The sequence below is a fragment of the Lutra lutra genome, chromosome X, assembly GCF_902655055.1.
Source record: "Lutra lutra chromosome X, mLutLut1.2, whole genome shotgun sequence".
Taxonomy (NCBI): Eukaryota; Metazoa; Chordata; class Mammalia; order Carnivora; family Mustelidae; genus Lutra; species Lutra lutra.
The window spans coordinates 87,776,010-87,797,344 of record NC_062296.1 but is presented as its reverse complement, the minus strand read 5'-3'; the positions used below and the strand labels follow the sequence as shown (position 1 = coordinate 87,797,344).

Sequence of the window (21,335 nt, the reverse complement as noted above, 5' to 3'; positions counted from 1 at the left end):
TTTGGCTAACCAGGAGATTATGTCCTCCCACGCTAGTGACTGACTAATGTCGGGGTACAAAAGACCAGTCCTCTTTTCTCAAGGTGTGACCAACTAGGGTGCAAATTGGGGTCCAGAGAGCCCCGTGGGATCAGGCTGAGGCCAAGTCTCCAGCAGAGGCCACATCCTTACTTAACTCTTTCCCCGTCCACCCTGCTTCCCTCACTCCCTTTTGCCTGATGTCTGTCCCTCAATGAAGCGTTTATACCAGAATCTTCTCCTCAAGCTGGGGAACCCAACCTAAGACACTCACAAACCTGCTACTGGGAATTACCACTCCCCTTTGTAGATAAGGAAAATGAAACCCAAGAAGGTTAAATACCTTGTCCCGGCTGCCTAGTCATTAAATGACATCCCTGGGATTCAAAAGCCTGTGCTCATTCTGCCATTTCACAGACCCTTCTTCACATGGCCTTTATTCTAGCCCAACTTGCTGGTTCTGGTACACAGTACCAGGTCCTGCCTCTCTGCATTGGATCCTGCTTTTCTCCCAGCCCAGTGACCTCATCCCAGCTCTGTCTATCCAAACCCTTCTCGTCTTTCCAGCCTAATTCAAATGTCACCTGAAAAACCCTGTCTGAGCCTACATCCTATTCCGAGTGTAGTCCTTTCTCTTCCAATTTCCTATAGAGTGTTCTCTGTGGTTCTCTTCTAACATGTACCACTTTCTCTCTTTTATCCCAGCTTACTTATTCACCTGTCCTGTCTCATTCACAAGAGGGAAGCATGGAGGAGAGGAACGATGCCTGATTCACACACCCATCTTCCATAAATTTTAGCACCAAATCTTTCTCACGGGGACACCACCCTTCCCGTGACCAGATCAATCTAATGGGTGCATATTGTTTCAAATAAGGCAGACTGTCTAAAGTTCAAGTTAGGGCCTGCTGACAATCCCCTTTTCTTGGAAAAGCTCAGATGTGCTCTCATGGACTCCTGAGCCCTCATTTAAGGAGAGTTCACACATCTCTTCTGTGGTCAGAGAAGCAGAGAAGAAATCCAAATCCATCCTCGTCCTTGCCTCCACTGTCTCCCAGTTTAGTATCAGCTGTGTAAGGGTCACCCTCACTACCTGAAGTCACGCTTCCCTAGGTCCCAAGCTGTGGGGTGGCAGACCACTTTCCGGTTGTTGCCTGGCTCCGTTAGCATGGAGTTTTGCCAGAACCCTTCAGTCATGTTGGGAAGGCCAACAGATACAAAGAATTTCTCAGCCTCCTCGAAAATCCTCCTTGCATCCCAGCTCTGAAAGAAAAAAAAAAAAAAAAAGAACAGCATTTCCTTCTAGCATTAAAATAACAGCATTCTTTCTGTTGGCTATGTACAGAGGCAGAACCCTTCTGGAAGGCAGTTTGGCGACATGTACAGACATGTCAAGTTTTCAAAATGTTCACACTCTTTGTCTCAGTAATCCTGTCTCTAGGGAACTAACCTAGGAAATTCTCAGAAGTTAGGTCAAAGAATTACATTTTAAATTTTTTGTTTTTTGTTTATTATTTTAAAATATTGAAACATATCTGACACATCACACTGCATAAATTTAAGGTGCACAACATGTAAAATGATTTTTAATAGAGAAAAAAGTGGAAACCATGACCAGATGGTTATATACATAAAGATGTCTTTGTGGAATGGAAAATCTAAATAAATTCAATTCATAAAGACTTTTTATTGATGTTTTTTATAATTTGATATTAAGTGAAAAGTAGAATATATAAACCACTTACATAATGTGATATTGATGAGGAAACACACAAAAAATTAACAGTAGACTCTGTGAGATTATGTGTGATGTTTTTGTCTTAATCCTTTATATTTCAAGTAAAAGCAAACAACAATGACCTTCTCTTTCCCAAAAAACTACTCAACTCAAGCCAACAATCCTTGACCAAGCTCCTTTAAGGAAGAAGGCCCTGGTGTTAGGCTTAGTGGGAGACACAAACAATAAGGGCAGACAAGTCACAGACTTTTGGAGCCCAAAAGGCCTGCGTGTGACCTAGTAGCCAATTAAATAGCTGGGCCTTGGCTTCATAGTCCATATGGAAATCTCGAGTTTCCGAATGTTCTGGAACTGGGAGGGGCAGCAGTTGGTGTCTGGCATCCAGCAAACTCTTCTGGGAGCTGATCAGGACTTCTTTGGAAATAAGGCCCTTGCGAGGCAAACTAAGTTTGTACAACTGGCAGATAATTCATCAATCACTTCTCGTGACCCAGAGAACTTCCTCTGTTCTCAAAGACCAGGCAAGTCTGGTTTTTCTCCTCTATTGCCTCAGGGATATGAAACAGGATGTGAAACTGGGGATTTTTTTTTTAATTATTGCCCTTTAAAGGCAATATTGGTATTTGTAGGTATGGCATTCTCAAGCAGAAGGAATGTCTGTATACCAAAACAGCGTAGACCAGTAAGCACAGTTAACATCTGTTAAATGCCAATGGAAAAATACTGGAAATATTAGGAGTTCTGAAGTCAAACCTTAGTCGCCGCTGACTGTCTTTGTGACTTTGGGCAAGACATTTACCCAGGCCTCAGTTTCCTCACCTACAACATGGATCCATCCCCATCCCTGTCTGGACAGTCTCAAAAGTGTGTCATGAAGATGACCTTAGGAGAGTAGGTGCGTGTACCAACTCTGGAGACAGGCTGTGAAACCCGACCTAGCCCAGCTGTGGGAGTTTGGAGGCCCTTGTAGCTTCATGTTTTTATTCTGCTGTGACCTTTTCCTAGGAGCATGTTATATATGTGAAGATGTTCACGGCATGGCTGCTTGCAGGTTTAAAACCGTTACCAAAGAAAAACCTAGCAATGTGTAAGTAGGAAAGGAAATTATGGTGCAACTCTCTGAAGACATTTTATACAGCCAAGAGATGTACGCCAATACATTATATCTGAAAAATGTAGACTATTAGCTGAAGAAAGAAAAATACATAATTACAACATGATTTCACCCATGGTAGGGTAAATTTAAACAATTATGCAAGGATGGTAGCAAAAAAGTAATTTAAAAATTATTTTAAAGACTCCTACAACATTTTTAACAATAATGATTTTTTAAATATGCAAAAATCTTCTAATGATATTTTTTTCTGTTCATAGAGACTACAGACTGATTACTTAGTGGCAACTAACTCTGGAAAGAGTAATGCCAACCAGTCGATAATTCCATACCTTACTGCTTAATGGAAAACCCAGGTCATCTCCATTTTTTAATATCGCTCAGCAAGATCAACACCGTACTTTTCAAGGTACTTGATGTCACTGACATTGTAAATTACTTTTCCATGAAAAGACAGTTACATTTAAAATACATTTATTATTTTTTTAAGATCTTATTTATTTGAGAGAGAGAGGATCTGGGGCTCGATCTCATGACCCTGAGATCATGACCTGAGTTGAAACCAAGAGTCAGGTGCTTAACCGACTGAGTCACCCAGGCCCTCCCGAGAAATACATTTAAATTAACTTGACACTTTTTTATACACGTGGTTTTATATGCAAAAGATAAGGAGAGAAAAATGGCAGAAAAAGAAATGAAGTTGAGGATTTAGATTTGGTTTTTAAGGCCTCTTCCTACCTGGTTCACCATTGCATCAGTGACATCTATGTTTGGTTTCTGTCCAAAGGGGACCATCAGAGAGTACAGGTTTGTCCAAAATCGACCCCACATATCGCCTATTTAAAAAAAAAAAAAAAAAGATTTTGTTAATACATAACAAAGGCAGAAGTGATTTCTGATTTTACACAGACCTGATTTTACACAGTGCATAAGTTAGGATCAGTAAATAGGTCATACAGTATTCTAGATTTAATCTAGTTTCTTTTCATTACCTCTTTTTCTGTTCTCTTATTTATAATTTTCAACACGCCCTTCTAACTATCTCCTCTAAAAGTTTAAAATGGCAGGAGACTATCCCTGTTTCTCCCATTTTGAATTACAATTCAAAGGCACTATTTATTAACTGTATGGAACATCATAGCTACTATAGATTAGAAACAGATTTATATAATCCACCATCCATGAAACAAAATATTGAAAATTATACTATTAGTAATTCCTAATATTAGACTCAAGAGAGATCATATGGGATCATCATCGAGGAATCTCTACTAACTAGTAACAAAGTTTCACCTTTATCAATATACTATAGTGATACACTTAATTGAGTAATTTTTCAAATATCTCAAACAAATGAGAAATTGGATTCCAAGGCCAGAGACCCTAAAAGGCAAGATGGATCTAGAAAAAGTCAATCTAATAGCAAGACCAGAGTGTTGGCACCAAAGGAATGGTGCAACATAACTACATGAAAAATATTCCAATGAACTCATGTTTTAAACATTAAAATTCAGTAGAGATAAGTATAAGGGCCTATGCTCAAATTTCATTTATTTATTTTTTAAAGATTTTATTTATTTATTTGACAGAGAAAGATGCAGCAAGAGAGGGAACACAAGCAGGGGGAGTGGAAGAGGAAGAATCAGGCTCCCCGCTAAGCAGGGAGCCCAACCCGGGGCTCAATCCCAGGACCTTGGGATCATGATCTGAGTTGAAGGCAGTTGCTTAACAACTGAGCCACCCAGACACCACTATTTTTAAAGATTTTATTTATTTATTTGAGAGAGAGAGAGAGCACAAGCAGGGGGGAGGGACAGAGGGAGAAGAAGAAGCAGACTCACTACTGAGCAGGGAGCCCAATGTGGGACTCAATCCTAGGACCCTGGGATCATTATATGACCGAAGGCAGACACTTAACTGACTGAGCCATCCAGGTGCCCCTCTACTTAAGTTTTAAAGAAAGATGTATCCACTATAAAAATATGTGATAAGTGACTTTGAGCTGAAACATAGTCTATGTGTAAAAGCCCAAAAGGGGCCCAACAGTGTGACATGGCTTCCAAAACACAAATGTGATCTTAAGGTAAATAAATAGAATTAAGAAAAAGCAAAAAAGAAAAGCAACTATTTATGAAGACCTCTGTTGTACCTGTAATAAATATATAGAAAAAGCAAAAAAAAAATTAAAAAATAAAGAATTATAGTCTCTAGAACAAAGGAAGGCATGGTACCATTTTTACTCCATATTGGCCAAACCTCAGCTGGAGCAATTGTTCAGTTCTGAGCATGATATGTGAAGAGAGACATCAACAAGGCCTAGCTTGTCCAAAGGAGAACAATTAGAAAATTGAGATTTTAAAGAATGGCTAAAAATCTGTGTAGGATATTTCACTGGAAAGAAGCAAAGAGTGTATACATGATGGTAACAATAATACCCTCTAAAATATATTGATTACATACTCTTGGGCCAGGTACTATGCTGTGCCTTATACGATGGTTTTTTAAGAGATCCAGAAGGCCATCTTATAGAAGAAGAATGGACATATTCCAAGGAAACTCATATCATGGAATTAGATAAAATGAATGCAAGGCATTAGAGGGGCGTTGATTCAGTCCCACATAAGGCAGAACTTGCTTATAATTGGTGCCACGTAGCACTAGATTAGTCTACCTTGGAAGGAAGAAAGAGCCACGTCACACCAGATAGGGTTAAGCAGAAACTGAATTATGGAAGAATGCCTACCAAAGACATGGTAGAGAGTATTTATATATTGCCTTAAAGTAAAAGTCTCCACAGGCCCTTTGTCTATATTCTCTCCTGCTGCGAGAGAGCTTTGGCTCTTGAGCAGAATTAGTCACCAGCAACTTAGCTTGGTAGGAATGCTATGTATGCATGACATGAACTTTTCAAACACATATATCTTATTTGGCTTCAGCTAGAGAGTGGCAGAGGGGAAGGAAGGATGGCCACTCTCTAGAAGGGAATTAGGAGATTCAACAAAGGGCCTCAGGTCTTTCATGGTCTACAAAGGCTCTGTGGCAGGATAGAAAGTTCTTGGAAGATTGAGTCTCCTCTTAAGCTGGGCGTTTTTCTTCATGGCAAAGACTTCATTCGTAACCCATACAGTTCCAAAGCACATACTCTGCAGTGAAAGTAATTGGTGCAGTTTAGAATAAACTTATGAAATGTTCACTCAAGCTATACCTTAATTCTAGAAAGCCTTTCTCTCCTCCCTGACCACCCCCATCCTACCAAGCTTTATTCCTCTGATAATATAATACTAAAATGCCAAACTCCACCTCAAAAGCTTAGCCAATCAACTTAAATTATAAAACTTATTCTCCCCATATCCACTCTCATTTGAACTTGGAGTTCTTTCTCTAGTTATTTTAAATATACCCTTATCCTTTGGACTGTGGCCAACATAATAACCCTTTATGTGTAAAATAATAATGCAATAGAGAATAATTTTAAATGGCTTTTATGTTGAAGAAAGTCCTTGCAAAATGTGATTTCAATAATGTTACCAACTACATTCACAAAATTTTCTGTAAGTTTTATGTTGGGCCTCATTCCAAAAAAAAAAAAAAAAAAAAAAACCTTATTGGTAGAAATAGCAGAGAAACAAAAAAAGAAAGAAAGAAAGAAAGAGAAAAAGGAAAAAGAAATAGCAGAGAACAAAAAGTACACAAAGAGTTCCTGGAGTTTCTCACCAAGCAAATGGGCTGGGAGGCATCCAGTTGGGCTGATACGGGAAGGGTAGGCATCCATCAACTTTGCCCTCACATAAGCATGAAGATGTTTATACAGTGGTTTAATCTGAAAAGCCGAGGAAGAAAATTTAAGACCAAGAGTAGTCTACTCCAATTTCCAATCCCCAACACTAAAGACAGAAGCCTCTTTAGACAAGTAGAATTTCCCTAAATTCTAATTTCTTCTCCTCTCAAATGCACTGGAGAGTTTGAAAGGATCTCTTCTTCCCAGATATTAATGATGACTAGGTTCATGGCATAGAGCAATTAACACACCTGGGAGGAATACAGGTCCCAAAATGAAAGTGGATGCAAAAAATATTCCTTTTTAAGATGTTACCTACTTCCTTTGTTTTTAAATTGAAGTACATTTAAATCCGATAAAATTCACCCATTTTTAAATGTACAGTATCATGAGTTTTAGTAAATGTATACTGTTGGGCGGTCTTCCCTAGTACCCACTTTTAGAATATTTCCATTATCCCCAAAACTTTTCTTGTCCCCATTTGCAGTCAATTCTAGTCCCACCCCCAGCCCCAGGTCATCACTGAACTGATTTCTGTCACCATAGTTTTGTCTATCCTGGAAATTTCATATAAATGAAATCATAAAGTCTGTGACATTTTCTGTCTGGCTTCTTTCGTGCACCATGATTTGTAGGTTCATCCATGTTAGTGCATGTATCAGTAGCTCCTTCTTTTTATTACTGAGTAGTGTTTCATTGTATGAATACATCCGAGTTTGCTTCATTTAGTATCTCATGGATACAGCTCAGCAGCTAAAGGACTACTAGGTTATTCCCAGTTTGGGGCCATTACAAGTGATGCTTCTATGAACATTCATGTGTGAGTCTTTGTATGGATCTTTATGTTCATTTCTCTCATATAGACACCTCAGAGTGGAATACTTTAGTCATATGATAAGCGCATGTTAAAAATCTTTCCAAGCTCTAATATTCCATAACTCTGGGAATGGCTGATGAGCGTGTTAAGAAGAAGCCAGAATGCCTTTGGTCATTGTCCCTTCTTCCCACGCACTGCCCTATGTCTGTCTCTGTGTATGGTTCCTTGGACACCTGTGTGAAGGTGTGTTCCACATCTTCAATCAGCTGGTTGCGGCTGTAGTTATAGCCGTCTGCCCACTCCTCTTCATAGTCTCCTCTCCAATAATCCCCATAGTCCTCATAATCTGTTTTTTTAAAAAAAAAAAGAAGAAGAAGAAGAAGAAGGAAGAGAACATCAGGGAAAGAAAGAGATGAAGCACTGTATACACGGATTAACCTTGCTGGGAGGTTAAAAAAATCCAAAGATCTGTCCCATTTTTACTGCCTTTCTAAGTAATAACTCAAAGGGATGGAACGAATAACGCTAGCTGGTATCTGTCAAGCACTTGCTCACTGCCAGAAATTTGAAGGCTTTACCTCATCTAATAAGTACAAAAGCCCAACCAGATTGACATCATGGAAGTCATGCAGATTAGCAGGCTGTTCTTAGATGGGGGAATCATTTGTCCAGGATCACCCCACTGGTAAGAGGCAAAGGCACGTTACGAGTCCCGTAACCCTCAGTCTCTACCCTCTCCGTACTGGAGTTTGTATTTTTGGCTTTAAAACATGTGACTGGATTTGTGTTTTTAAATCCTCCTTTGGTTCAGGGACTTGTATTTTCACATCTAACTCAACTCATCTTAGACCTTGCCACAGTGGGCCTGTGTGTGTTTGTAAATTACGCGTCTGCACAGAGCATCTCTCTGGGCTTCACATAGCATCTTGGCATCGGGAGACACAAGCTTGCATTGGGATATTAGCCAATAACGTTTGCAAATGTGTTCTGGTAATTTTTTTACTTTTACATGCCCATTGGCAATGGATGATCAGAAGGAAGAGAGAAAGAACTCTTTGGACAGAAGGATGTGGTGATGAGCTACTGTCTCCAGCTTGCCCGTGGCTTGACGGTATCATTTTAAGCGGCAGTGGGAGATATTTAGAAACGACAGATGAAAAAAAAAAATGCTTCCTTACTCAACCCCAGGGGGCAGTGAATCACCAAAGCATAAAGTTACTCATAATGCCGTAGCTTCAGCTCATTATTCAGGCAGGAGAATAAGTTAGGAGATATGGAAATTCTGCCCCATGTTAAGAGTTTTAGGACTACGCGATCTGAGTTATAATTACAACTGCAGAACAGAATGGAGTTCCAGCCTAAATTAATCTGATTTTTGTTTTCTTTCTGGAACACCACCCTGAGTTAAACACACAAATGGCCTTCGAGAATGAACTGTGGGCAGATAGGATTTTAGGGGAGTGACATTGTCTCTGTCTCCCACCCTATCTGAGAAATAAAATCCCTACTCAGTCTCCAGGCTATCTCTGGTTCCTGATACTTTCCTGGACAACTGACTTGTTTGACGCCCTGTAGTTCAGTCTCATTTCTGAGTTCTCTAAATTGTAGAATGTCAGCACACCTTACTCCCTAGTAGTTTCTTCTTTGAGTCACATAACCTGAATTTGTTCAGCAGATGAACATTAATTTAGGGACACGTCTTCTACCGAAGGGAAGCCTTGGTAACTCATGAGAAATAGCCCACAGCGCCAGAGCGGGCTGCAGGACCTCTACAGGCTGGCGGACTTACTGTTGGCTCTTGCCATCTCATTTTTCAGGGCCACATACTCTTCATATAATGGTCTCAGCTGCTTGCCGACCTCAGACCTCCAGCCTTCCCAGGCCCAGAGCCTCTCATTGTAGTCTCTGCTGTTTTCCATTATGTCATCCAAACCTGTCATTGCAAAGCACCCATCAGGAAATAAACATGCATTTGTAATATTTTTATTTGCAATTATATGAGCTTTAAAGAATTAAAAGTAAGGCTAGCAGACATCGAAGGCATACGATTATTAAAGGAAATCTCACAATATATCGATTTCTTCATCCATGTTATAGTTTCAAAATATTTCTGCAGAGAAAATAAACCTTTGAAATCACTTAGCTGCAAACTTAATTAAACTCCTTGGAATGTGACAGAATTTACCATGAAGTTTGGTTAAAAGTTAAAAGTTCATCTATGTGTTAAAACACCTATTTGGAATCTTACCTCATCTTTGCATTATCCATTTGAAAGGCACCAGGTTATCAGTCAGTGCCAATCTCAGTTTTAAAACTTTGAGTGAAAAGGGGTGCCTGGCTCAGTCAGTTAAGCATTAAACGTCCACCTCTTGACTTCGGCTCAGGTCATAATCTCGGGGTCATGGGCTCGAGCCCCGTGCAGGGATCTGAGCTGAGCACGGAGTCTGCTTGAGACCCCTTGTCCCCCAACCCTCACGCACAGGCACATCCTCTCTCTATCTCTCTCCCTCAAATAAGCAAAGAAACAAATAAATTTAAAAAATTTAAAACTTAGAGGAAAAAAGTTAAATTTCATAATCCTTGCTCAAAATTAATAACTTACCTGGTTCAAGTAATAAACACTCCTGTGGATTATTTGGGTTACAAGCTTTTCCAGTACTGTAGATAGTGCTCATGGCATTTAGGATTGTGTTCAGCTGCAAATTAAATATAATAAACAATGTTTAAACTGGTAAATGTGCTAAGGCAAATATGTCCTTTAGACCATGTGATTTTTTTATGTCTCAAAATACAGCAGCTCACATCTTTGCCAAGTATCCTCCTTCATGAGGGGTAGGAATATCTCTGTTAAATTCCCCCACCAACTAACATGGAAGCTTAGATAGAAACACATAATAAATACACGTGGAGTGACTGGAATAAACAGATTTACCGGAGTTCTGGGGACGCTGCTCAGGTACACATGGGCAGACACGGGCATTTGTTGTTTCGTTCAGCAATCTTTGAGGACACATTTACTGAACATCTACTGTGCCCTACACTCAGATAACTGACACGAACACGTCACTGGTCCTCGAGGACCCCACAGTCATGGGACAGTGAGGCAGCCATGAAATCCATAATGACCAAGTGACAAGTGGGGTAACTGCCATGAAAAAGTGATGTGGCAGTCTGGCGGGGAGTGGATAAATGGATAACTTGGAGATTAAGGGACGGCTTCAGAGATGAGGGGACATTAGCGCGGAAGAGAAGTGGGAATTGGTCCAGTAGAAAAAGGAGATAGAAGGCAGAGCCTAAAAGATGGATGGAGGTTGGGAAAGAGCAGGTATTTTCCAGAAGTGATGACACCTTGAAGGAAACTGGCATAGTGAGGCTGACTGAGGGAAGTGGGGGATGTATGGATGGAGAGGTTAGCAGGGGCCAGGTCGTGAGGGGTCATCTGTGCTACACTAAAGAGTTTGAACTTTACCCTGCGGGTAAAGGAGAGTAAAGGTAATAGGGTTAAGCAGTGCTACTCAAAGTATGGTCTGTGGACCAGAGCAAGACAGTAAATGGTTTGTTTCTATTCTGTGATAAGTACAGGAATCAAGAGAATAAATTTTTTTAAAGAGAATAAATGTTTATAAACTTTAAGAACCATTTGATATTTCCATGACACCTCGGCATGAGAGCAATGAAGTTAACCAAGTATTGATCTGCAATGGATTGGTAATAAAAGAAGAAAGGGAGTAAGAGAGGGAGAAAAGGGGAGGGGAGGGGAGGGGAGGGGAGGGAAGGAACTGGTTCTCTTCCACATTTGATTTAAGAAGCTCTCAATGAAAGGCTCAGTTTCCCTTCTCCTATTTCCCTCTTCCATTATTCTTTCACTCTGCTATAAGAATCATTATTCTAAAACATGAAATAGATCCCATGCTTAAAACTTCAACAAGGTCCCATAGTCCAAAGGAATCAATTCAAATTCCTTACCATGACTCCTCGTGGTCTCTTGGTCTACCTGCTTTTTCAATCTCCCCTCTTTCCTCTCCATTGAACTCATGCATCCTTGAGTCTCCTCTCTTCCCAAACACTCCAAGCTTTTACAGGCATTTCAGTGGTTTTCAACTTTGGCTGCACATTAGAATTACCTGGGATCTTACAAAAATACAGGTTCTAGGTTCTATCTAGCTGTCTAGACTGTAAAATACTAACAAGCAAGGTTTCACGTGGTGTCTTTGTGAACAACATGGGGAAGCATGGAGTAGATAAGATAAAGTGGATTAATAACGAGTTGGATAATTGAATCCAAAGAATGTGGAATAACAGATAGGAATAACATTGTAGGAAGATATGTGCCATATGGTTTATCTTTGTCCTTATCGTGAATTTTTTCTTTTAATAGACAGAGCTTACAGCAGAGTTCCAGAGAACAAGCAACTGAGAAAGAAGACTTTGATTTTAAATAGTCAAATATTTTAGATAAAAATGTTTTAGTAGGTTAGATCAGGGGTCTGTAAACTATGATCGGCAGACGAAATACCGTCTGCTGTCTGTTTTTGTAAAGTTTTATCAGAACACAGCCACACTCATGTGTTTATGTATTAGCTATGCTGATTTCCTGCTGCAACAGCAGAGTTAACTCATCGTGACAGACAATGTATGGCCCACAAAACCCAAGATACTTACTATGTTTCCTTCTACAGAAAAAAAATTTGCTGGCTCCCAGGCTAGAGAGATGGGATGAGAGATGTTATTTTAACAGGGCAAATATAGGCTTCTTTAAATTTGAACAAACTACCTATTTAAAAATAGGATCTTGAAAGCTATTATTTTAGAGCGACATCAGAGGAAGAGATCTGGAAAACTTCATCGACAGTGATGCTGATATGAGCCAACATGGAATCTGTCAAAAAAACCAACCCAAACCAATAAAAACCTAGTATAGTCCTAGACTATCTTAACAGATGTAGGGCACAGGGTGCAGAATGTCATATTCCTGCTTGCCTTCATGCAGACCGGAACCAACTCAGAGTGTGGTGTTTAGTTCAAGGTTACTGACAAAATGAAGACAGCAGCTAGGACTGGTTAGGAAACTTGAAACCATTGTATAGAAGGAAATTGACAGAGTGAATTTAATCTAGTTAGCCTAGATTTAAAGGAAAAAAAGGACACAACTAGTTTTAAAAAAAAATAGCTACGGCACCTAGGTAGCTCAGTCAGTTGAGCGTCTGTCTGCCTTTGGCTCAGGTCATGATCCCAATGTCCTGGGATCAAGTCCCACATCAGTCCCCTTGCTCAGTGGGGAGCCTGCTTCTCCCTCTGCCTGTGCTCCCCTGCTTGTGCTCTCTCTCTCTCTCACAAAGAAATAAAATCTTTTTTAAAAAATAGGTGCCTTCATTTATTTAAAAACTACTTTAGGAAAGAGCAATTTGGATCCAGGAGGCAGAACAAAGTGGAGGTAAAGCATTTAATGCTCGATGGAGGGAGTATCTCCCTCAATGAGGGGGATGCATATATGGAACGGATGCCTTAGAAAGAGACGAATCACCCACCTGTAAAGCAGTTTGAGTTGAGGCTCTTGGCCACTTTTTGAAGACGTTACAGAGAAGAATCAAGAACAAAAGGGGGAAGGAATTGGACCACTTACGGGACTCCTTTAGCTTGGCACTATAAACATCTCAGACCACGTAATTTTTTGTCATTGGGAGTTCTCTTGTGCATTGCAGACTGGTTAGCAGCATCCCTGGCCTCTACCCACTAGATGCTAATAGCTGGCCCCCTCCCCCAGTTGTACAACCAAAAATGTCTCCACATATCATCCAATGGCCCCGGGGGGCAAAATCGCCCCTGGCTGAGCGCGGCTGACATAGACTAAGCATATCCTTCAGGCCTCCTGGTCCTCAGGAAGGTGACGTCTGTATACAGCACGCGTATACAACACCGTGCCCAGACAACACCCGTTTAACTCTGTGTCCTAACATAATTATTACCAGTGACTTCTTTCACTTGCAAAAGGATTCCAGTTTGGATGACAAATTTTGTGGTCACCCTACTTAGGCACAGAGCTCTTTCTAATGCCAGCATCACTGTCTTTGCAGATAAAAGAAGAAGCCATGGGGATATTAATGTTTAATGTTTCCCAAATATTTCAGCTCTTGGGGTCAGTGCTAGAATGTTCACATACTCGTTCGCGCTTGTCTGCTGAGAGCACGGATGACCCACTCTGCTGAAGGGCCCGCAACTGACGCTTGTTTATAGGATCCTGTATTTCTTCTAGTGGGTAGGTTGTGGCATGCTGGGACTGTTCTTCATAAAAGGCAGACCACTTGGCTCCAGCAATATTCTGAAACGACAAAAAATAAAGTTGAAGTCAGAATGGCACTGCTTGAACAGAGAGAACAGAAGATACCATCCAAAAAACATCTGGTGGAAAATCTAATATTTCCTGAGTGGTTTAGTTCTCTACTTTGCTGAAGGTCAAGGCTTAGGTCATGAGTGACCAGGCCATTCTTGGTCACTCTCTCTTTCTGGCCCAGTGCCTAGTTTTCCCAAGGGTCCTAAACCCTGAACTGGAAATGAATTCTCACAGATAATTCACACTGTGGGTCCCTGGAATTTATGGCCTTAGCACTGTGACATGGGTCCCTGGAATTTATGCCTTAGCATTGTGAGTTAATCAGGGATTTGAGGATGAATGCTCCAAAGGGGGGGGCCAGTAAAGTTCAGAGCAAACTTAATGGGAATACAGCCCCTCGTGACAATGGGAACCGTAAGAAATGAGAAACAGTTTGCAGTGAGCTCCATGGTGCCATGACTTACCAGAGAGACTGATCTTAACTTACATTCCCCAAAGAAGGTTGCCCAGAATATGGCCTTTTGGTAGCCATGGTGATTTTCTAACACAAAAGAAACCAACGAACAGGTGATGATGCCGGAACTCACACCCCCCCACCCCAACAACTTGAACATCAGTATAGGCAAGTGGACTGACTTCTCCAGACTCTTCTAGTATAATCTTTTCTCAATGTACAAACTCATTTTCATTTACCAAAGATGAAAATGAGCAATTACTTTGTACATTGTATTTCTCTAGACTATATAAAAGAGGTAGCATATAAGACAAGTCAGATCTCCATTCTTGAAGTCACATACCTCTAACTAGCTGTGTGACTTTAGGCAAATTACTTACCTTCTCTGAGCCAGTTACCTTATCTGTAAAATGAGAGTAATACCAGGACTTACCTCAAAGATTTGATGTAAGGATGAGAAGAATTAACAAATAATAAAATGTTTATCACAGTATCTGATACAAACTAAACATTTAAAAGTTAGCTATTTTATAATTTATAGAAAAAAGTACTTTGTCCTTAAGTTACTATAGTTTTATCAGAAAGATAACTATGCAGCATGAATGTTTCATTAATGAAATATAACAGCGTATGATCATGTATTAACTTGCAGTGGCCAAGCAGTTTCTGCTATAAGAAAAGAAAGACTCATGTAGGCAACTAGATTTGGCCAAGCACTCATGGAGAAGACCCTAAAGTAGGTAGGAGTTGGGTGTAGAGTACTTTGCAGAAAAATGTACTTCATTTGATCTTCCTACTCACATGAGATAGAAAGTCATTCTGTCTCCATTATTCATAAGTGCATAAGGGGGCTGAGAGCAGTAAATAGTGGTTATGGCCATCAGCTGACAGCATCTGGATCCTGGCTCCTGCGGTACACAAACTCTGAGATGGATCCCATGGTCCTCACCTCTCAGTGGTACACAGTTGTGTGATTTCCTTCCCCTTACAGGTGAGCAGGAGCTATGACTTGCTTCTAACCAGTAGCATGCCTCAAAGGTGACATCATGTACCTATCTATGTTATATAAGATTCTAATTTTTATCTTGCTAAAACTCTGTGTCCCTTGCTGACTCTGATGTAGCAAGATGCCATGCTGTGAACAACACTATGGTCTCCCCAGCCATGTGTGGAGGAATTGAGGATGGCCTCTGCCTGATATCCTGTAAGAAACTAAGGACCTCAGTCCCGCAGCACCCAAGGATCTGAAGGCTTACCACTAACCACATTAGCTTGGAAGTGGATTCATCCCCGGTCAAACCTCAGCTGAGACCACGGCACTAACCAGGACCTTGATGACAACCTTAGAAGACTCAGAAATGGAAGATGCAGGTAAGCGGCGCCTGGGCTCCTGACCCACAGAAGCTGTGGGATGATAAATGTGTGTTATTTTAAGCTGCTAAGCTTGTGGTAATTTTTAACACAATAAATAATTAGTACCAATCCGAAAGGCAGGACTTCGGGCACAACTGCATTTTCCAGGCCAAAGAATTTGACTATTATCCTTTGAATACTAGGGAATCACTTAGGGGCTCCAAGCAGGCACAGGACGTGATGGGAATAGTGTGTGGACATGACAACAATGGAATTAGACAAGAGATGAAAATAACGGCAGTAAAAATGGAAAATGATTTCTCTCTTTATTGAGTACATACAACCCGTCAGGAACTACTTCTCAATTAATCTTCACAAGCAATCTTGTGAGGTAGTTGTGACAGTCTCCACTTCATAAACGAGGAAACTGATGCACGGGGTCCGGTAGGATACACAGCTAGTGATTTGAAAGAACCAGCGTGCCATCCCAGATATGTTTACCTCCAAAGCGAACACTTTTAACCATTGACTCATTGACTATAGATGATATTCAACGCATTATGTTCTCTGTAACACATGAGTGGGAAGTAGCGAGCTATGGAAAAAAGAGTTTGGTCTACGGCGCGGACTCATCTGTCAATTCACAACTTACCTCTAAATCCCTATCCTTCTTCACCCAATCCAGGGTGATTTACTGTCAAGCAAAATTTCTGGTAAAACTTTGATACCAAATTATAGCAATAATTTTGTTCTCAGTCTCCTCTGGAAACAACTCACAATCCCCAAAAGGGCCCAGTCTTAGACGTTTTTTAATTATACGACATAGAGGTACTTTGAAGATACCGGTTTTATTTTATTTATCACTACCATAAGTGTTATACTTTAAATCCGCCCCCCAAAAATTACATAATGTTGCCTTGAATTCCGACCCCCTAGGACATACTGTTCCATCCCAAGCTATTCTTTTTTCCAGAGCTCTCGGGACCTGAACTAATTTTTTGTTCATTTCTTGCCTCAATATTCCTGCACCATGCTAGTACTGGAATTCAATTTCCACACCTGTTAAGTAACTCAGGGGTAAAACCTGAGTCTGATCAAATCTATAGATCAGGGCTCTGCCCACCATCTAATTTTGTAAATAAAGTTTAATTGCAACATAATCGCACTCCATGTATTGTCTATGGTTGTTTTCGTGTTACAATAGCAGAGTTGAACAGAGGCCATAAGGCCCACAAAGCCTGAGATACTTACTAACTGACCTTTTACAGAAAAATTGCTCTGCCCTCTGCCCTAGATCTATACATTTACAGGAGATGCAGGCGACAAAAGAGCATGTTAAGCAACATTTAAGGGGCACAATCAGCAAGTCCAGAAAGTGTGAGTTTCTACGGCACCCAAAGTTTAATTCTTAGGCAAATAAATTGCAAAAAAGAAAAAAAAAGTGAGGGAGGGACTCTGTAGATTAAAAGAGAGCTAAAGTACATCCTTCAAAATGATTGCAAGGAGAGGCCCTTGTTAGATCTTGATTCAAACAAAACAGCAACTGAAATTGAAAAAGAAATAAAATGAGACTGTAGGGTGCATTTGAATGATGACCAGATAATTGATGATACTGAGGAGTTATTGTTAAGATTTCAGCATGGTACTATTATTAAGATTGTTTAAAAAAAAAATACTTTGAGAGCTACAAGATGAAATACACACATAAAACTATATCATGTTTTGGATTTCCTTCAAAATAATCCAGTAAGTGTGGGGTTGGGTAGAAAAAAAAAAAAAGACTGGCCAAAGTGTTAATAATTTGTAAACTGGGCAATGGGTATGAAGAGATTCAATGTACTCATCTCTCTTCTTTTATTCATGCTTGAAAATTTTTACGATAAAAAATAAAGAAAAATCAGATGACGGAATACTATTCGGCAACCAAAAGCAATGAAGTAACGTTAGGGTTAGAGACCATGTGTTGTATGATTCTGTTTATATGAAATGTTCAAAATAGGCAACCCTATGGAGACAGAAAGTAGACTGGTGGTTGCTTAGGGCTAGGAGCTGGGAGGAAGAGTGATGACTGAGAGGCATGTGGTTTCTTTCTGGAGTGATGAAAATGTTCTAAAATTAGATGGTGATGAAGGTTGTACAATTCTGTAAATATACTAAAAAGCACTGAATCACATACTTTGAATTGAAGTTTATGGTGCATAAATTATATCTCAGTAAAGCTGTCATTAAAAGCTCTCTATAGTAAAAGCAAAGGAAAAAAACCTCATCTTATCACCCAGGTCCTATAACTAGATCTGAAACGTCACGAAGTTGTGCCAAACCAAAAGAGTTAGCCAAAATTACCCCCACGGTCTCTGAGCCAGGTGCCTGGTGTACACCAAGCAGCAGCAGCCAGCAGCCGCCCTTCCTGACCACCGGACCGCCCTCGCTGGGCGTCGCCAGTGGTCACCTGCTTCCTTTTTGCATTCTAATAATTTCACTTTCCTTTCAAGGGTCCATGCTTTCTGCAGCTTGGCCACACTTCATGATTTATGCCCTTTCCTCTCTGGCCTTGGCTCTCATCTGCCACTGCAATCCAAAAGTAATAACCTTCAATGATCAGAGAAGCTATCAACAACCATCGCTCTGTCTCCTTCCGTAACGTGCCTTCTCAGCAGAGGGCGCTCAGCAGAACTGTTACCTGTCTCTTGGGCAGCTAGAATTCCCTCCCATGCTCAGAGCAATCGGACTGAGCTGTTCTCCCAGGCTCACAAGCACCGAGCACCACTCTGGGGGCTCTCAGTATGAATTCGGGCTTCACGGCCACACTCCAAGGCAGACAGTAGCGGGATGCTCTTCTACACAGGTGAGCTCCTGAAGGTGCAGAGACATTAACTGACCCGCTGAAGCTCACCCAGCTGTAAAGTGCCAGGGCCAGGATCTGGACCTCAGCAGTCTGGCGCCAGAGTCCTCAGGCATGAAGCCGGTACACCTTCCCCAGCACCTACAGGACCATCCGGCTGAGAATGAAAGCCAATACACGGTACACTTTAGGCACCTCCAAGAGAGATCAAATAAAAAGCGAGGGAAAAGCAACAATAAAGACAGGGAGAGAGGTAAGACCAAAATAGGAGACAAGAAACAAATGATCTCCTATGACAACACCGGGCTGTCAAAATCTCCAGGATTTCCTTGAGCGTTAGAAAAATGGCAAACCTTCTCTTGGAGTATTTCAAATGAGGTGGTATGTCTCAGGTATGATCTGTCCCGTGAGTGGCAGTAATTTAAACATGCAACCTACTCAGCATTTGAAAAAATATCTGAACTACATTTGTGAAGGAACGTATTGCCATACAAGTGATACAAAATCTTTTCTAAAATAATGTTGCTCGATTTCCAGCCCCAATGTGTACGGACACTGCTTTGCGATCGGTGAGAGAAGAAATTCCTAAATCCTCGCACTTGTCAAAGCATCTTGCTTTGTCAGAGCATTCTGAGATTTGTCAAAACTGGCTTGATTATGGTTTTTCTGCAAGGGCTCTGGATGGATTCTGTGACCTTTGGAAGTCCCTTAGAGCTCCGTGACAATGAAAGAAGGAATTCCCAAATCCAGTCTCCAGACCCATGGTTACTTTAATTACTAGCTAGCTTTTTCACTAAGCCTCCAATTGCATTTTCCAGTTAATATATTATTTTAGAGAGTCTTCAGATATTCCTGTTGACATTGTAGGCTTGGGAAAATTATTAACTCAATAACTCATGGCATTTCCACGAAATGCTTTGAAACGCTGATTATGATGAGAATTATGGTGTAACTTTATAAAGCATGTTCTCTTGTTTCTAAGAATCTGGACTGAGACCAGTGAATTATTTTGTAACAGCTTCCAAATGAGTCCCGGGGTCAATTACGTTTAGTCATCTGGGACTCCAGAATCAGAAATACTGAGGCAAACATCCAATCTCACAACTCAGAGCATTTCTTGGCTTTCCCTTTTCAGTAGCACAGACAGTAATCTAACCTTTAAGAAGCCACAAATACCCCTACGTAGCCACGGAAACTCACCATCTTTTGGATATTCTCGTCGGTAATATTGGTGTTATAATTCCAAGAAGCAAGTGAATTTTGATAAGACAGCTCTTCGGCTTCATAGTTAAACTTCTCCAAAAATGTCTTGACCAGATCCTCAGTGGTGGACTGAGCAGCAGTTAGAGCAGCGAGGCTGAGAAGGAGCCAGGAAGAGCCTAACATCCTTCCCTATGCACCAAGATCCCATCCACTGAACAACTTTCCCTAGAGTAAAACCTCTTCATGAGTTTTTCTCTCTCATCAGCCTTTGAACTTGGGTTGGGCACTGAGCAGGAAAGATGGGAAAAAAAAAAAGAAGAAGTAGTAGTAGTAGTAGTAGTAGAAGAAGAAACAGTAAACAATCTGCTGAACCACTATAAATTTCACCCTGGAGAGGACAGATATGTAAACAGATTTTAGAATGATTTTATAAAGTAAATCAAATAAACAAATGTTATTTATTAATCCTAGAGAATTATAGTTCTCCTAGTATTTTATGGCCAGATCAGAACTTGCACATTTGGTTAATATGTTCCTAAAAAAGCTGTTAAAGATACACTAAAGGTGTTATAATTTTACAGGGACCAAAGAAGTCTAGATTTAGGAATCACGGGGGTAGTAGTGGTACTGACATGTTTTCCAGACAGGACTTCATTGAAAGTCAGTTACCTCTCCCTTTTTTTTTTAATTTCAAGCTCATATTCCCAGACAGTGTCTCTCTACTTGGGTAACATTTTCCCTTCGTAAATAAACTGCTTTGCCCTTGTCTTTACGGAATTCATTTTTTTCTGATAAATTTTACCTTCCGAGGCCATTTTTTTAAAGTATAAGACTACCCTCCACTCCACTCCACAGGTTAACTCACCTGATCTGGCTTGGGTAAGCTTAAGAAGGCTCCCTTTCTACTTCTCGGATGACCATGTTGAACAGTGGTTCTACGGCCGACTTCACCGTGTGCCTCCTTCCCTTTCACTTACCTGTTCTAAACTCAGTTGAGGTCCCAGGGAAATAAAAATGACTCTTCATGGTATGAAATTCAAAGAGTGTCCATGTCACACTCTGGGCATCCAAAACCATGGGATCATGGCAACACAGAATTCGAAGAGACTTTGGTGATTACCCTGTAGTGTCCCAGGAGCTGGATCAGTGTCCTCGTTCCCAGGGTGCAGGTGTATCAGAGATAAAAGAGATGAGCCACTTTAAATGGCAGCACTCGGGCCAGCTTGGCGGTGATTATGAAACCTTCACACAGGGGAAATATTTCTTCACCTAGAAAAACAAGTCTTCCAGGTCCAGGTGCAGTAACCAAGCCTTTAAAAAAAAAAAAGGTTTCACAACTTTCCCTTTTTCCACAGTTGTTAAATTAGTGCTATTATAGAACAGGAAAAAATAATTCTAAGTAACTGTTCAAGGTGCTGTGCATTATAATATCTCATTTAAGGGCGCCGCAAACCTAGAGGTAAATTTAAAAAAAAAAGAGATTTATTTATTTCAGAGAGTGAGAGAGAGCACAAGCAGGAGGAGCAGAGGGAAAGGGAGAGAGAGAATCTCAAGCAGACTCTGTGCCAATGTGGGGCTCGATTTCACGACCCTGAGATCACAACCTGAGGGAAAACCAAGAGTTAGACACTTAACTGACGGCACCACCCAGGTGCTCCTGGAGGTAAATCTTTTTTTAAAAAATTGC

At 40.7% G+C, this 21,335-nt stretch overlaps 1 protein-coding gene across 2 annotated transcripts in view; it reads right to left on the bottom strand.

Moving 5' to 3' along the window:
- The window catches only part of ACE2 (angiotensin converting enzyme 2), a 39,815-nt gene extending 19,892 nt beyond the window's left edge, over positions 1-19,923 (bottom strand). Inside the window, exons 1-9 of one of the 2 annotated variants that reach the window (XM_047715583.1) lie at positions 19,646-19,783; positions 15,514-15,654; positions 13,626-13,784; positions 10,068-10,161; positions 9,255-9,398; positions 7,699-7,811; positions 6,585-6,690; positions 3,609-3,706; positions 1,112-1,281 (exon numbers count right to left, since the gene is read on the bottom strand). In XM_047715583.1, coding sequence (XP_047571539.1) covers positions 1,112-1,281; positions 3,609-3,706; positions 6,585-6,690; positions 7,699-7,811; positions 9,255-9,398; positions 10,068-10,140 — 704 coding nt within the window. In that variant the 5' untranslated portion in view covers positions 10,141-10,161; positions 13,626-13,784; positions 15,514-15,654; positions 19,646-19,783. Of the gene's footprint in view, positions 1-1,111; positions 1,282-3,608; positions 3,707-6,584; positions 6,691-7,698; positions 7,812-9,254; positions 9,399-10,067; positions 10,162-13,625; positions 13,785-15,513; positions 15,655-19,645 lie in introns of both variants that reach the window. The other variant, XM_047715582.1, reaches the window with a different exon arrangement.
- Positions 19,924-21,335: the final 1,412 nt, after the last annotated feature.